This window comes from Lissotriton vulgaris, chromosome 5, assembly GCF_964263255.1.
Source record: "Lissotriton vulgaris chromosome 5, aLisVul1.2, whole genome shotgun sequence".
NCBI classification, from domain to species: domain Eukaryota; kingdom Metazoa; phylum Chordata; class Amphibia; order Caudata; family Salamandridae; genus Lissotriton; species Lissotriton vulgaris.
Window position 1 is genome coordinate 455,148,964 of NC_141693.1, and position 16,969 is coordinate 455,165,932.

Sequence of the window (16,969 nt, forward strand, 5' to 3'; positions counted from 1 at the left end):
TACAAACATTTTGAAGAAATGCTTTGGTTCTAAACTAGCACCTTGTGGTGCTTACCCAACGGAACCAGTTGTAGCTTTCTAATTATACACCCAGGTTCCGAGCGAGATGGGGTTAACCCATTGATCTTAATCGCAAGTACATACAACACAGGCTCTCAGTCACCCATACACATATATCCCATTCATATGCACACATGTTCATACATCCCCAAAGACCACACTGTCAATGACACACATGGCAGCCCTGTAATAGTGCCCCTAGTAAGGTTTTTTTTAAAAACCATAGTAACTTGCTCTATGGACATTAGTCTTAAAGACACTTAAGCTGGGTGTGGGGGCTTCTGGTAACAATAATATTCACTGATCAGAAGTAGCTCTCACTACAGAAAAGGTTGAGACTCCTGCCTTATTTGGTAGAGACTATCTAGTCGCAGATTCCTTACCAACTCTCTGATCCTCCCTGCTCTGAGAATGGATTTCTCTCCATATGGTGAATCTTGTAGGTCCTTAGTGCCCGCACACTGGTCCATCAGCATTCTGTCGTGGCTCTGCACTTCTGTCATGGAAATGTCCCTAAACTAGACTGTTGTCAGTGCAATGGTGTGGAGCAACGCACACGTCACTGCTTATGCAGACAACGCCAATGCGGAGCCGAACAATGCCACCTATCAGAGCGCAGAGATACTGCTCAAGATTTTCAGGATACAGTCTGACGCCTGGGAAATACTCTAAGCTAAGGTATGTGTAGATAGCTAGGACCTTATTTATGAAGGCCTTGCGCCACCGGTGCGTCACTTTTAAAATGGGAAAAAGTGGCGCACAGGTGGCGCAAGGCCTTCATAAATAAGGCCCCTAGAGTCTCTACCTGATAGGCATTACCGAAAGTAAGTAAATTGTTCTTTAACACTTCTGTTTTGCTACTTTCTATCATTTTCTTCCATCTTTATTCATATCTAATGAATACCTTTCTCTAAAGTGTTCTCCATTTCTTTCACCTGCCCACCATTACCTCCCTCACCTTATTATCTATTTACTCGCACTTTCTGTTCCATTCTCATTTAAATTCTTATTTTCTAACTCCTCTTCTCCTATCAACTCCTGGTTCACCCTCTTTCTTTCTCTCCTTTCTCACATGTTACTTGTACTGGATATCTCTGACCTCTGCAATCTTGTCATACAGGTAAACATGATTGTTTTGGGGAACGAACTTGGTATCCCAAAACCCTACGGGCCTATCATCAAGGAGACTTGCTGCCTGGAACAAAAGATTCGCTCCATTCTACTGCCCCTGGAGCTGAACTGCACCTTCATTGACGACATTGTATCCTACCACCAGAAGCTGGGAGAGGTGCACTGCGGTACCAATGTCCGTCGGAAGTTTTTCGCCTTCAAGTGGTGGAACATGGTCCCATAAATTGTTGGACATGGCAGTTTGAGCTCAGTATTGGACAGACAGTCAGCACAACTTCCTTTTTCTCGTTTCAAATTCTGAAGAATATTCCTCTTGTCCAGGAAAACCCCATTCCTCCTGTCCTAAGTACAGAAGTCCCTTGGAAAGATGAACTGTGCACACCTGATATCTGAACGTAGTGTACTTTCCCAGGGGCAACATTTTTCTATTTTGTGATTTAGTTATTAATATATACTTTCAGAAATAGAGTTTTGTTAACTTTTTATAATGGTGCAGGCAAGAGGATCAGCAAAATTCACTTCACTTTAGCCAGATTTAAGGATTTAAGAGCCCCAATGTAGCCTGCTAATACGTAGTTTTCAATTCATGTGGCTAGAAATCCTTATATAAAACAATGTGTGCAAACGCGTGAAGGACGAGTCCCTTACACCTCATGGTACAAAGGAAAATCGTTAGTGTTTTCTTCCCCTGTGGCCGTATCTTTAATTACTGTAAAAGTAATCCATTTCCATGCCTGGGAAGTGTAGGACATGTGAAAATGCTGCCTTATGTGAGGCCTTCTAAGGATAAACTCTGTTTTAAATGCTTTAGAATGATCGGAACAACCAAGTGGCAGTAGTACGGTAAAGTATTGTCCAAGCTCACATTACTGCATATGCAACTATGTCATGGAAATGTAATGTATGTTCAAACTTTACATCTCATTCCTTACTTACTTAGATCAGGTTTTGCCAACCCAATAGCATAAAGATATAACCTTTTGCATCGTTCACAAACCCTGATATGAATGTACCATACGCAGATGTTCATGGGGGTGTCACTCGAATCATGACATACCAAAGAGTTGAATGTTGCATGTACCATTTGGTTTAAGACAATAGCATTGTATTCGATACCAGTGTTTTGCTGTAGTTGTTACTGAATTATAGAGCGCATTTTTGAGACTTTCGTTGACTGTGTTTAATAGGGAGAATTGAATCCCCCTAACTGAGAAGCAGTGAATATTTATAAAGACAACTGCTGGTAAACTAAGATTCTAGAGATAGAATATAGCTTCACGTTTGTGCTGTACAAGATATCTAATAAAAAATAGAGACATCTTTTTGAAATAACAGAGTATTAATCAATGCTATACGCACTGGGGGGAAAAGATGTGATTGACTTCGGTACCAGACAGGCCTCGAATGTCTGGGGTAATGTCTCAAGATTTCATAAAGATTATTATTGCGAAAACGTAAATCTAATTTTTGTACTTCACTTTAGTAGCTGCTTTGTGTTTAAAATAAGTGAGAATTCTTTTTGCTTTTTAGTTTAGTATGTTTTGGCAAATGTACATATGTGGGTATTCAAAAATATGGATCTGATTTCCCTCTCAAACAAGAAAAATACAAAAGTGTTTCTTTCATGCACGGGATGCCTAGTCCATGTTTGCTGATCCCAGAGGGCACCAGCTTATTTTTGTGTGCAGTTTATTGCATCTTCTAGAGGTGTTGGAGTGAAGAGGTAGTTTTATTGGATTTTATTTTTGCGAGGAGCAGGTGTTGATGCATTCCATCCTTGAAAATGAAGTCTGCTGAAGGTGGCATCCCCAGGGCATTAAGATTACGAACCATCCTCAATAGTCCATCAGCAAAAAAAAAAAGTAAATTTTGGCTTTGTAAAGGATTACAATGCCACAATATAGGGCCGATGAAGGAGTGAGGTGCATGCTCAAAAAGCGTTATCTGTGAACATATTACTGTACCGGTACTGTACCTGTATGTGCCATAAATGTGGTGACTCAGATGCAGTTTCCAGAATGAATTGGGAATAAAAAGGCTTGTAATCCAAGGTTTCATGGTTTCATGTTTTCTGCTTGTGCTGTTTTCTAAATGTATAATCAGATTGTCCTTCTTAGTTCTCTTCACCGTGTCTTACTATGGCTCGAAACCATGCTGCTAATATAACCTCTTGCAAATGCTATTGCTTAATACTTTTGAGAGACCTGTTTTGTGCTTATGGATTCTGCTTCACACAAGAACGCTTTCAGAGCCATCAACGGATTCCTTCACCTTGTAAATCATACAGCAGATGTCAAGAAAAATGTGTTAAAGGCCCTTTCGAATGAAAATTGGTTATTTCTTCAACTCCATTGTTTCACTAAATTGCATTTGACTATATATTAAAACAACAGGTTTTATGTCTTGCCTAGGCAGTGTGTGCACTGTCTTGTTGAGACATGCTGTGTTCAGTATGTGGCCTTTCATTCCTCTCCGCGCAGCTGATTTGTTTAAGTGTGTGTCGTTCCTGAAAGCTTGCTTTTCTATGGTTTATTGTCCTTATTTGTCTCTCTTTCTTGTTTCTTGCTTCTCCCCTGAAGTATTGGCCTATTATGGGTATCCTTTCTCAGAAGGCTTTTTCCTTTTGTGTTTGGGCACTCTTTTTTTAATTTAGAGCCTGCAAGTTTTGTGAAGGTTGCCCCTGTTTTTGTGAACCTTCTGCACAATGTTTTGTAAGGCTTTCTTTATTTTTATTTGCAGCCTGCAAGTTTTGTGAAGGTTGCCGCTGTTTTTGTGAATCTTCTGTGCGATGTTTTGTAGGCTTTCTTTAGAATGTTCCTTTTTTGGGGTTAGATCAGCAATAGATCAACAGTAGAGCAACTTGTAAACAACTTTAAAGAGCACGTCCACAACCCAGCTCTTTTTGAGTGGCCCTCAGTCATTTTACCCGAAGGCGTGCTCACCATAGACCGGTGCCTGTGATGGATTACATACATGGTGACCGTGAGCCGTGTTCCCCGCAACCTGAGACTGCTGTGCTGAAGATACGGAAAAGCCGCCCCCTCTTTGTGAAATCTGGTTGAGGACGGCCTGTGCATTCAAGCCGCGCTGCGGGCGCCATTTAACTCCAGGTACAGAGTTTATAAGGGGCAAGCTGCTGACGGGTGGGCTGGAGACCTGCTTCCCTCAGAAGGTATTGTCTTGCTTTTGGCTCGCGGTCGTCATTTGAAGGATGCGCGCACAGAGCAGGGATATTGGAAGGGTGCGGGTGGAATAAAATAACATTTTGTTCTTCTCGATAAAGTGTTTACAACTTTTTTAAAGCACATATATAACTAAGAGAGGTATTGGTGGTTTAGTGCATCATTATATATTAGCTGTTGCCATTTTTTGACAAATGTATATACATTTTCTAAACAAAAGACCTAGTTGTTTTTGAGGCAGACATCCTGTGCCTGAAATGTGTGGTGTTTTAATCACTCGTAGGCTTTTAACGGGTTAGTGGCAGGGGCGTAACAGCAGGCATCAAACCCTTCCGAGGCCCAGCAATCCTTCAGGGGGTGGGGGGCATTTTGTTCTAGGGCAATAAATATCTCTGAGATATGACGCAGTCCCCTCTTCACATTCTGCAGGGGTGTCATTTTACCTTATGCCACTGGTTAGTGGCAGGCTCGTACGTGTGCGTTAATGTTGTTAAAAAGCAAAAACAGATAAGGGAGGGTAGGGCTCCTCGATTCTTGGCGGGGTGCAGTATTAAAGCAGTGAGGATGCCTGCTAGCTTTCTGTGAACCCCCTTCCCTGTGCTGAGTTGACGAGAGGGGGAGGGGTGGCAGGGAGCACACTGGATTTAGAACACAAAAGTAAGTAAGTAAGTAAGTAAGTAACGTATTTGTAGAGCGCACTAATGCAGAGGCGTCTTGGCGCTGAGAGTGACATGTCGTATGTTGTCCAGGCACAGTAACGTTGTTATTTAGGAGGAAAAAGCCAAGTCTTGAACATTTTCCTAAACTGAAACCTATTAGGCTGTAGCCTAATAGTGGTCGGCAGCCTGTTCCAGAGTTTGACTGCCCGGTATGATAGGATTTCTCCTCCCCATCTGGCTTTTTGGATTTTAGGGACCTGAACTAGCCCTGTATTGGCTGATCTAAGATTCCATCGTGGAAAGTACCAGAGAAATAGCTTCTGCGTGTCCAAAGCTCCCCCACCGTACAGCGCCTTATGTACCAGACAGAGGTCATTAAATTCAACACGTTGTTGAATCGGAAGCCAATGGAGCTGCCCAATGTAACCAGAGATGGAGTGATATTTAGGGATGTTAAGTAGCACTTATGCTGCAGCATTCTGCAATGACTGTAATTTAGCTACATGGTACTTGTCAATACAAAAAGCCAATGAGTTACCGTAGTGTATTTTTCAAAAGATTAGCACACCTATAACCGTTTTTCTGAAATCCTGAGCAATGAAAGGCAGGATCTTGCATAGGATCTTCAATAAAAAAAGCATGAGGAGGTCAGTGGATTGATCTGTCCTGTGAAGTTTAACTGGTTGTCAAACATCACTCCCAGGTTTCTCACCTTAGCAGATTGGAGGGGGCAGTTACCTGCCTCTGTTGGCCACTATGATTGATTCCATATAGATGCGCCCTTCCCAAACTCCATGATCTCTGTTTTATCTGTATTAAGTTTGAGGAAATTCATATTCGTCCGTCTCATGATGGACTTCAGACAATTATGGAAACTGGCGGCTGTGAATTCAACACTCAATGAGATAGATATGACTATCTGAGCGTCGTTAGAGTATGAGATCAACGTGAAACCAGGCGCTCTGATTAGCTTGGCCAGAGGGGTAACATAGGTGTTAAATAGAGTCTGCGATAATGCTGAGCCTTGTGGTACCCCACATGGGAGGCAATATTTCTCTGATTTAAAGTTGTCCCAGCACACCCTCTGCTCCCTAGATGTCAAGAAAGACGAGAGAAGGGTTAGAGCCGTCTCTTTAATGCCTATTGACTTCAGCTGCCACGTTAGCACCACATGATTGACGGTGTGAAACGCTGCTGATAGGTCAAGTAGGATAAGGACGGCTCCCCCCCCAACCCCATCTAGCTGTTTATGAATCTCCTCTGTGGCCATAATGAGGGCAGAATCTGTAGAGTGGCGTGATCTAAAGCCATGTTGGGTGGAGTCTAGGAGGTCATTTGAATCTAGATAGTGAGGTAGCTCAGAATTGACTGTATTTTCCAAAATGTTAGCCGCTATCGGTAGACATGATATTGGACTGTAGTTTTTCACCTCAGTTGGGTCTAAGGAGGGTTTATTAAAAATTGACCTTATACACGCTTCTTTCCAAGACAGGGGAAAGGTCCCAGAACTAATCACCTCATTTAGGAGAGGTGTTAGATGGGTACTGATTTTTTCTGAGACTAAATGTAATATGGCTGTGGGACACGGGTCAGTGGGATAACCTGACTTGGTCAGTAACAGGAGATTGTTCACTTTCCAAGCTGTTAGTGATGGAAAACTGGACAAGTTGCTACGGGTTAGGTTCTCATAAATAGATTTGCCATTGTTGTTAGTTGAGTTAGGGGCTGTTCTTATGAGTTCATTGTAGACTGATTGTACTTTGGTTTGAGAGACGTTAGCGATCTTTTTACAGAAGGCTTGATCTGGTTTTCCTGTTGCCGCTTAGACAGGACAGTGATTGTCTTCAGAGCTCCTAGGAAGAGTTCTTAACTGCGTCTATTCTATTTGTGTAATAGATCATTTTGGCTTTTTTGATTGCTGCCTTGTATTCCTCTAGGCTAGATTGTAGGCTGTTTTTTGTTCCATGCTATAGGCAACCCTCCATGTTCGTTCTAAGCGTCTACATTTAGATTTAATGATTTTCAGATCCGAGTTATACCAAGGTGCTGAATTCTGACTTCTTCTCTGTTTCTTTATTTTTTCCCGGAGCCAACTGGTCTACTACTGATCTATCCATTCGTCATGGTTGTTGGCTGCCAGGTTGTTATCTGAGACAAACATAGGGGGATTCCTAGCAAGGGCCTTTTCGTACTTTTTTTTTGTTTTCTGTGCAGGGGCAAACCTTACCCAAGGGTGGCCTATTTAGGTGGGAGCTGTTTCTCCCTGGGATTGGTACTTTAATGTAGATAGCGTTGTGATCTGTCTACAGTAGGGGAATTATTTTGTCCAATGTAATATTAGGATTATTGGTAAAGATGCCGTCCAGGGTGTGGCCAGCTTTGTGCGTGGATTCAGAGATAATTTGAGTCAGACCGAATCCCGCCAGATTGTCCAGCAGCATGGCTGTCTCTCCATTATTATTGGATTTGAGGTGGAAATTAAAATCACCTAAAATTCTGAAAGTAGTGAACTCTAGACATGATTCTAAGAGAGTCTGGAGTGACTGAATAAATGTAGACCTTGACCCTGGCGGCCGGTAAATAAGTAGGCCCGGGAAGGTTCAGGTGTTGTTAATTTTAATATTGAAATTCATGGCCTCAGCTTCAACTTGTTGGGTAGGTTCTATGCTTACTCTGAAGCAGGAGCAAAATAATATGGCAGTACCACCCCCTTTTTCCCCTTTCCCATCTACATAAGCCATTTGATATTCTGCCAGTAGAGCAATATTCCAGTCGGGCTCAGAAGTATCATTCGCCCAGGTTTCCTTTAGAAAGACCAAGGGCCCTATTAGGATGGCGGACAGACCTGCGTCCGTCCGCCACCCCAGAGGAGGAGGGACCGTCCGCAGGGGCAGCGGCGGTCCCTCCGTGCAAATTAGGATGTGACCACCACCCTGGCGGTCACATCCTGTATGTTTAACATTGCGGCGGGTGCTGCTTGAAGCAGCGCCCGCCGCAATGTTAAAAATACAAGCAGTGCATTTGCATGCACAAAGCGGCAGGCACCGCGCGGTGCCTGCCGCTTCGTGCATGCAAATGCAGGGGGGTACCATAGGTACCCATAACCAAATAGAAGAGGTGTGTAGTCATGAAAGAGTGTGCTGTTCTGTCAACATGTAACAGGCGAGGATGTGGACCAAAGAATTACACTAGGCTGAAGGAATTCCCATCAGCCCACCATTGTGGTGGAATCTCATCATATGGGATACGGATAGTAAATCCAGATCTCGCCCAATCCCATCTGATGATGGTGCGAGGATGGATAATCGAAGTAACCTTCTAGCCACAGTGTATTTCGAAAGGTGCTGATAGTTGTGCAGTGCTTAGTGAGAAAAAGTGAGTGATTTAAAATTAACTACTAGTGCAGAAAATATGTTTATTAGGAACTGCGCTAGTGTTAAGAGTTAAAAAACGCCTAATAGTTTGAAAGTATAACTATGCCTTGGCGCTGTGCAGTATGGTCGACATGTTTCAGCTTAACGGAGTAAAAGTCTCCAGCTTTCTTCAGGACCGTGATGGAAAAAAAGCTACTGCAAAGTGAGCAATTTTACAGTGTAATTGTAGATATACATTCTCCTACCAGAAATTTGGAGCCCCAATATTAGCTGGTGAAAAGTAGAATGACTCGTCCTTTTCCTAAAGGAAAAGAAAATAGTACAGACAGTTTTATGTCATTAACATCCACAAAAAACCTCAAAAATCACAATGGAAACAGAACAGTAAGCACACAAGGAATAAGGAGCAACTTAACTTCTCACATGTCAAGAGGCAATCGTCCTCCTGATCCTTCAAAAATATCAAATTAGATCTCATAGATTAGTAGATGACTTACCCAGCGTTTTGTGGGAAGTAACCTCACCTCACCCGGCACCCGCTCGGGAAAATGAGGCCCCGCTCTGTAGAGATGGAGAACAGCTTGGTTAATGTGAAATACCGCTAGTGAGTATTACATTGCGGTATCAAGCTGTTTCATATGTGTCCATCTATCAACATTTAACTCAGTTGTTTCTTAAAAGACATCTCCCCACCAAGACATGGGTCTGACAAAGCTGGTTAGAGTGGAAAATTATTTATGCATCAATTTGTTTAGGAAAAATCCTTTGGTGTAAGCTCAGAGCAATGAGTCTATGAAAACCCAAGTCATGTCAAAGTTAAGGACATAAGCAGTAGACGATGCGCTCGAAATCAGGGGTTTACCAAGGGCTTACCTGTCCGTCGGTACCTTCCGAGTGGGAGTGGAGGTGATGGACAAGTAAAGTGAACGCCCTTTTATACAAGCGCTAATTGGGTAATGAAGATCTCGCGTTTGTGTTTGGCGAGCACTTATTCCTTAATTGCCAGCAAGTTTATACGAAGCATGCTCGCAAGTGAGCTGTTTTTTAGCGCATGCGTAGCGCGACAGGGGATGCTATTCGTGCGCGCATGCGCCAAAGTAGACAATGTTACCCATCCGCGCATTAGCAGTAGTGAACGAGCCGGGATGACACTTTGCCGAGATCGTTTAAATCCCGAAAGCGGCAGGCTCGCGAGCCCATTCTAAATGAGCCACGCACTTAAGTTTTAGAAAAGATCTCTCCAATGTCGAGATTGTTAAAATCAGAAAATGATCTTTTATTTCCAATAGGAAGCCACAGGGTAACAGTAAAAAAATTAAATTGTGTATGATGTCATGTTTTAATGAATTCCTAAATGAGGGTATACATAATCAGACATTGTATGCTATTAACCCGTGTGGGATATATAGTAAGTGCCAGGCGAAATGTGAGTAAACACACTTATTCAGTATATCCGGACAATTACATCCCATAAGCCGGGTTAGTAGGATGGTCAATGTGATATCATGGACAAAGGGCATTTAACGGATGTCAATTATTCTCATAAAGATGTCCATGATATGTCGTCATTCAATCCCTTACTGTCACTTTTAAGCGAAAAAATCAATTTCTGTTTCCTTTATGAAAAGAAATCTGGATACATCGCTGATGTGGGATGGAATGAAAGGTTGCTCTAAGATGACCCACCTCAGATCTTCAGCAGAGTGTTTTTGTGTTAAGAAGTGGTCAGTTAATCTTGTGGATTGCTTACGGCAACGAATGGTGCTTTTATGTTCCCCAATCCTTAGTTTAATTTTTCTGGTCGTATACCCTATGTACCTAAGGGAGCAGGGATAGGTTATCATATAAATAACCTTATCTGTGTTGCAATTTGTGTGTTTTTTTAGCAACCACATTCTACCATTGCCTAGATCAATTTTGTCAGTTTTAGATGTTTGTGGACATGCGCTGCATGAGCCACATGGGAAGTGACCCTGTACCGGTGGGAGCCCCCGCAATGTCGCTGGTACGTCTCTCTCATATGTTCTAGGCCTAGTATGTATGAAGCTGTCAAGTAAGCTAGGTGCTTTTTTAAAGGAGAACAAAGGTAAAGGGATGTTGTGATCAGTGATGTTCAGGATACTCCAGTGTTTTCATATTATTTTTTGTAGGTTATTGGACATTGAACTGAAAGTGCTTACAAAGGAAAGTTTGTCCAGTGGTGGCTTTACTGGTCGTTTGTCCAACAGTGCCTCACGATTATTATTAGAAGCACGTTTCCATGCCTTTCTGACCAAATCTTTAGGATAATGTCTATCCAATAGTTGGTGAGATAATTTGGTGGCATGTTTATCAAACAGCTCAAGAGATGAACAATTTCTTCTGAGGCGAAGAAACTGGCCCACTGGTAGATTAGCCCGTAAGGATCGTGGGTGATGGCTGTTAAACAGTAAAAGGGAATTTCTAGCTATAGGTATGGTATATAGTTCGCATTGTAGTTTGCCTGTATCATGAAAAATGGACACATCCAGAAATGGGAGGGTGTCATGGCTAAATTCAACTGTGAATTTAAGATATTGGTTTCTTGTGTTGAGCCACTGATGAAACTGTTGTACCTCCTCTGCTGTGCCCCGCCATACCACCAGGATGTCATCAATATACCTTTTCCATAGCAACACCTGATGGAAAAATGGGTTGCTATGGTTAAGGACATGGTCCTACTCGAATTGGTGGACGTAGAGGTTGGCGAGGCTGGGGGCAAAATACTCCCCATTGAGGTACCAGAGATTTGGAGGAAGAATTCTTCCTCGAATTTGAAGAAGTTTTCAGTCATCGCTATTCTTGCACAATCCATAATAAAATGGATAGGGGTGATGCTGTCTAGATTTTGCAAAGACAACAGGTGTCTGACCGTCTCCAAAGTCTCTAGCTGGGGTATACAGGTATAAAGAGACTCAACGTCGAAACTTACCAACAGGTCAGTCCCGACGTTGAACTCTATATCCGGTAAAATTCTCAGCCCATCAGCCGTATCTTGTAAAAATGTCGGCATTTGTTTAACCATAGGTCTAAGGAACCAGTCCACAAATGTAGACAGAGGCTCCAAAAGAGAACCAATCCCAGAAATAATGGGACGTCCCGGTGGTGGTCTGGTGGCCTTGTGAATTTTTGGTAGGCAATAAAAACCTGGTGTGACAGGGTTTGTGTCACCAAAAAATGTGCTTCATGAGGTGTTATCCAACCCTCAGCATTCCCTTCATTAACCAGAGTTTTGATTTCTAAAAGAAGTCGGGGTGGGATCTTCAGACAGTCGGCAATAGAATAGTGAATTATTCAGCTGCCTTAAACATTCTTGTCTGTATTGTGTGGTGTCCAGTATGACTGTTGCTCCACCTTTGTCTGCTGGTTTAATCGTTATGGATGGATCTTTTGACAAGGTAATAAGAGCATTTCTTTCTCTTTTAGGAAGGTTATGAAACCTCTCCAATGTCTCTCCCTGTATCCCCATGATATCATGGGTGACTGCTTGTTCGAAAGTCAACACCTGAGATGGTACTTGATGGTTGAGAGGCGTAAACGTAGATTTTGGACGTAAGCCTGTGTTCAATAATTGTCCTTCTGCGTTAGTGTCTGGATCAGATTTATATCTGAAGAAAAAATGGAGGCGTATTTTCCTGTAGAATTTTTCGAGCTCTAGCCTCAATTGGAAAGGATCACCCGTATTTGTGGGGACAAAACCTAGTCCTCTCTCCAAGACGGCTAATTCTGCGGAGGTTACAACCCGGGAACTCAGCTTGACGGTTAAGTGCCGCTCGCTTCTGAGCTGGTGCTCTGTTGTGCTGTTCTCCTGCTCCGTGTGTTGGGGAACGTTGGATCTGACTCCCACTGTACTGTTTGTTGTCCTCTTCTTTTCCCGCGGTTGAATCCACGGCCTTGTCCTAAAAAAGACGGGTCAGGGAAAAACTGTGGGTGTTGAGTGTAAGGGGACATATGTGGTGCAAAATGAGGGGGTTGAAAGCCCCAGGGGCCAGGAGGCCACCACGGGAAAGGATTCTGGTAATTACCTGGGTAATTCCCTTGCATGCCACCTCTCTGTCTATTCCATCGTCTGTAAGGACGTTGTTGTTGACCACCCCGAGTTTGTGCTCCCATTGAGTTGGTGCTATCTGAGTCACTAGAATCTGTACCAGATGTCGAATAGTTAGACCCGTGCCTTCTCCCTTTGTTGTTAATTCTGTGTGCCACAGAGTCGTCACTGGTATATGGATACGTTTTTACCATTGAGAAGTGGACTAAGTCTTTCTTGAATTTGTCAATCTTACTAGACAATATGTTGTCTTTGTAATCTTTGTTGGTTTTATTTGTCTCGTCTAGACGTTTCTTAAAAAGTGTACTGCAGGTCGCCTTGATTTGTCCTTCTAATGTCTGTATCTCGATTAAAATAGTATCTGCTATTCTCTTAGCAGAACTTATAATCAAGAGTAACCAGTCACGCGTGCACCTCCACGCTATGAGAGACCAGTTACGTAACAATTCTTTATCAGTCAGAAATAATCTAGGTGCATTAGTGACAATTAACCCTGTTGGGGCACATTTGCCACGCAGATATTCAGCCATGATAAGCCCATGGACGATAGTCCGAGAATGTGTTTTCTTAAGATTAAGCAGAGTAGGCCAGTCATCTTTCACTGCACCTGAGGCCTCCGGTATGGAATCTAGAATACATGGATTTTCTGCTAGGATGGAGTTGAGAAACTCATCATCAAAGGCTAAACCAGCGAAGTCAGCCATGTCCACGTTCAAGAGATGCAAAAGCAAAGAAATCAACTGAGTGAGCTATAACCAAGAGAATTTTTTTTTCTTGATTAATATAGACAAAGACCCGCAACCGAGGTTGCTCTGAAGTGCACAAACATAGAAAACTAAGGGGGTCTAAATGGGTTGGTTTATAGACCAATACACCTCACAACCCAAACCATAATATCAATAACCAAATAGAAGAGGTGTGTAGTCATGAAAGAGTGTGCTATTCTGTCAACATGTAACAGGCGAGGATGTGGACCAAAGAATTTCACTAGGCTGAAGGAATTCCCATCAGCCCACCATTGTGGCGGAATCTCATCATATGGGATACGGATAGTAAATCCAGATCTCGCCCAATCCCATCTGATGATGGTGCGAGGATGGATAACCGAGGTAACCTTCTAGCCACAGTGTATTTCGAATGGTGCTGATAGTTGTGCAGTGCTTAGTGAGAAAAAGTGAGTGATTTAAAATTAACTACTAGTGCAGAAAATATGTTTATTAGGAACTGCGCTAGTGTTAAGAGTTAAAAAACGCCTAATAGTTTGAAAGTATAACTATGCCTTGGCGCTGTGCAGTATGGTCGACATGTTTCAGCTTAACGGAGTAAAAGTCTCTAGCTTTCTTCAGGACCGTGATGGAAAAAAAGCTACTGCAAAGTGAGCAATTTTACAGTGTAATTGTAGATTTACATTCTCCTACCAGAAATTTGGAGCCCCAATATTAGCTGGTGAAAAGTAGAATGACTCGTCCTTTTCCTAAAGGAAAAGAAAATAGTACAGACAGTTTTATGTCATTAACATCCACAAAAAACCTCAAAAATCACAATGGAAACAGAACAGTAAGCACACAAGGAATAAGGAGCAACTTAACTCCTCAGATGTCAAGAGGCAATCGTCCTCCTGATCCTTTAAAAATATCAAATTTGATCTCATAGATTAGTAGATGACTTACCCAGCGTTTTGTGGGAAGTAACCTCACCTCACCCCGCACCCGCTCAGGAAAATTCCCTTGCATGCCACCTCTCTGTCTATTCCCTCGTCTGTAAGGACGTTGTTGTTGACCACCCCGAGTTTGTGCTCCCATTGAGTTGGTGCTATCTGAGTCACTAGAATCTGTACCAGATGTCGAATAGTTAGACCCGTGTCTTCTCCCTTTGTTGTTAATTCCCAGTGCCACATAGTCGTCACTGGTATATGGATACGGTTTTACCATTGAGAAGCGGGCCAAGTCTTTCTTGAATTTGTCAATCTTACTAGACAATATGTTGTCTTTGTAATCTTTGTTGGTTTTATTTGTCTCGTCTAGACGTTTCTTAAAAAGTGTACTGCAGGTCGCCTTGATTTGTCCTTCTAATGTCTGTATCTCGATTAAAATAGTATCTGCTATTCTCTTAGCAGAACTTATAATCAAGAGTAACCAGTCACGCGTGCACCTCCACGCTATAGAGACCAGTTACGTAAGAATTCTTTATCAGTCAGAAATAATCCTGGTGCTTTAGTGACAATTAACCCTGTTGGTGCACATTTACCACGCAGATATTCTGCCATGATAAGCCCATGGACGATAGTCCGAGAATGTGCTTTCTTAAGATTAAGCAGAGTAGGCCAGTCATCTTTCACTGCACCTGAGGCCTCCGGTATGGAATCTAGAATACATGGATTTTCTGCTAGGATGGAGTTGAGAAACTCATCATCAAAGGCTAAACCAGCGAAGTCAGCCATGTCCAAGTTCAAGAGATGCAAAAGCAAATAAATCAACTGAGTGAGCTATAACCAAGAGAAAAAAAATTTCTTGATTAATATAGACAAAGACCTGCAACCGAGGTTGCTCTGAAGTGCACAAACATAGAAAACTAAGGGGGTCTAAATGGGTTGGTTTATAGACCAATACACCTCACAACCCAAACCATAATATCAATAACCAAATAGAAGAGGTGTGTAGTCATGAAAGAGTGTGCTGTTCTGTCAACATGTAACAGGCGAGGATGTGGACCAAAGCGAGCGCATCGTCTACTGCTTATGTCCTTAACTTTGACATGACTTGGGTTTTCATAGACTCATTGCTCTGAGCTTACACCAAAGGATTTTTCCTAAACAAATTGATGCATAAATAATTTTCCACTCTAACCAGCTTTGTCAGACCCATGTCTTGGTGGGGAGATGTCTTTTAAGAAACAACTGAGTTAAATGTTGATAGATGGACACATATGAAACAGCTTGATACCGCAATGTAATACTCACTAGCGGTATTTCACATTAACCAAGCTGTTCTCCATCTCTACAGAGCGGGGCCTCATTTTCCCGAGCGGGTGCCGGGTGAGGTGAGGTTACTTCCCACAAAACGCTGGGTAAGTCATCTACTAATCTATGAGATCTAATTTGATATTTTTAAAGGATCAGGAGGACGATTGCCTCTTGACATGTGAGGAGTTAAGTTGTTCCTTATTCCTTGTGTGCTTACTGTTCTGTTTCCATTGTGATTTTTGAGTTTTTTTGTGGATGTTAATGACATAAAACTGCCTGTACTATTTTTTTTTCCTTTAGGAAAAGGACGAGTCATTCTACTTTTCACCAGCTAATATTGGGGCTCCAAATTTCTGGTAGGAAAATGTATATCTACAATTACACTGTAAAATTGCTCACTTTGCAGTAGCACTTTTCCATCACGGTCCTGAAGAAAGCTGGAGAGTTTTACTCCGTTAAGCTGAAACATGTCGACCATACTGCACAGCGCCAAGGCATAGTTATACTTTCAAACTATTAGGCGTTTTTTAACTCTTAACACTAGCGCAGTTCCTAATAAATATATTTTCTGCACTAGTAGTTAATTTTAAATCACTCACTTTTTCTCACTAAGCACTGCACAACTATCAGCACCATTCGAAATACACTGTGGCTAGAAGGTTACTTCGGTTATCCATCCTCGCACCATCATCAGATGGGATTGGGCGAGATCTGGATTTACTATCCGTATCCCATATGATGAGATTCCGCCACAATGGTGGGCTGATGGGACTTCCTTCAGCCTAGTGTAATTCTTTGGTCCACATCCTCGCCTGTTACATGTTGACAGAACAGCACACTCTTTCATGACTACACACCTCTTCTATTTGGTTATTGATATTATGGTTTGGGTTGTGAGGTGTATTGGTCTATAAACCAACCCATTTAGACCCCCTTAGTTTTTTATGTTTGTACCATAGGTACCCCCCATGTGCACCCCCCCTTCTCACCCTGGAGGCCCGCAACTGGCCCCCAAAGAAAAGACCGTATGCCTTTTCGTGGGGGCATTGCCGCAGTGGAAAGGCATATCAAAATTCAAATCTTAATATGGCTGGCGGTGTCTGATAGACACCGCCACCATATGAGAGCTTTTCCGCCGCTGTCTCGCGGCAGAAAAGCGGTGGACGGTCTCCACGTCCGCAGATGACCCCCTGCCATCCTAATCTGGCAGGGGGTCATTTCTCACAACGCAGCGGTGAATCCGCATCCTCCGGGCCGGCGGTGGCTTCCACCGCCCCCCGCAGGATGCGGATTCATCGTAATCGGGCCCCAAATCTGGGTTTGACAACTGCATCAAAAATTCAAACTCGTATTTATGCTTTATCAGGGATCTAGTATTCAGCAGAATACACTGTGAGGTGTCTTCAACAATGTCCTGAGAGTTATTTCTTCCTGCTGTGGAGTCTCTTTTTAAGAGATCTGTCGGATTTAGTGATTTCAAAGTGACTCCATTATCTTCACCTATCGAGTATTTATCCCTGTTTGCTGGTGGTGGG

At 42.7% G+C, this 16,969-nt stretch overlaps 1 protein-coding gene across 1 annotated transcript in view; it reads left to right on the forward strand.

Annotated features, from left to right (window-relative positions):
- LOC147711075 (protein-arginine deiminase type-2-like) overlaps positions 1 to 3,241 on the forward strand; it is a 727,074-nt gene extending 723,833 nt beyond the window's left edge. Inside the window, exon 16 of the mRNA XM_086921889.1 lies at positions 1,181 to 3,241. Within this exon, the coding sequence (XP_086778015.1) occupies positions 1,181 to 1,414 (234 nt within the window). The 3' untranslated portion in view covers positions 1,415 to 3,241. The remainder of the gene's footprint in view (positions 1 to 1,180) is intronic.
- Positions 3,242 to 16,969: the final 13,728 nt, after the last annotated feature.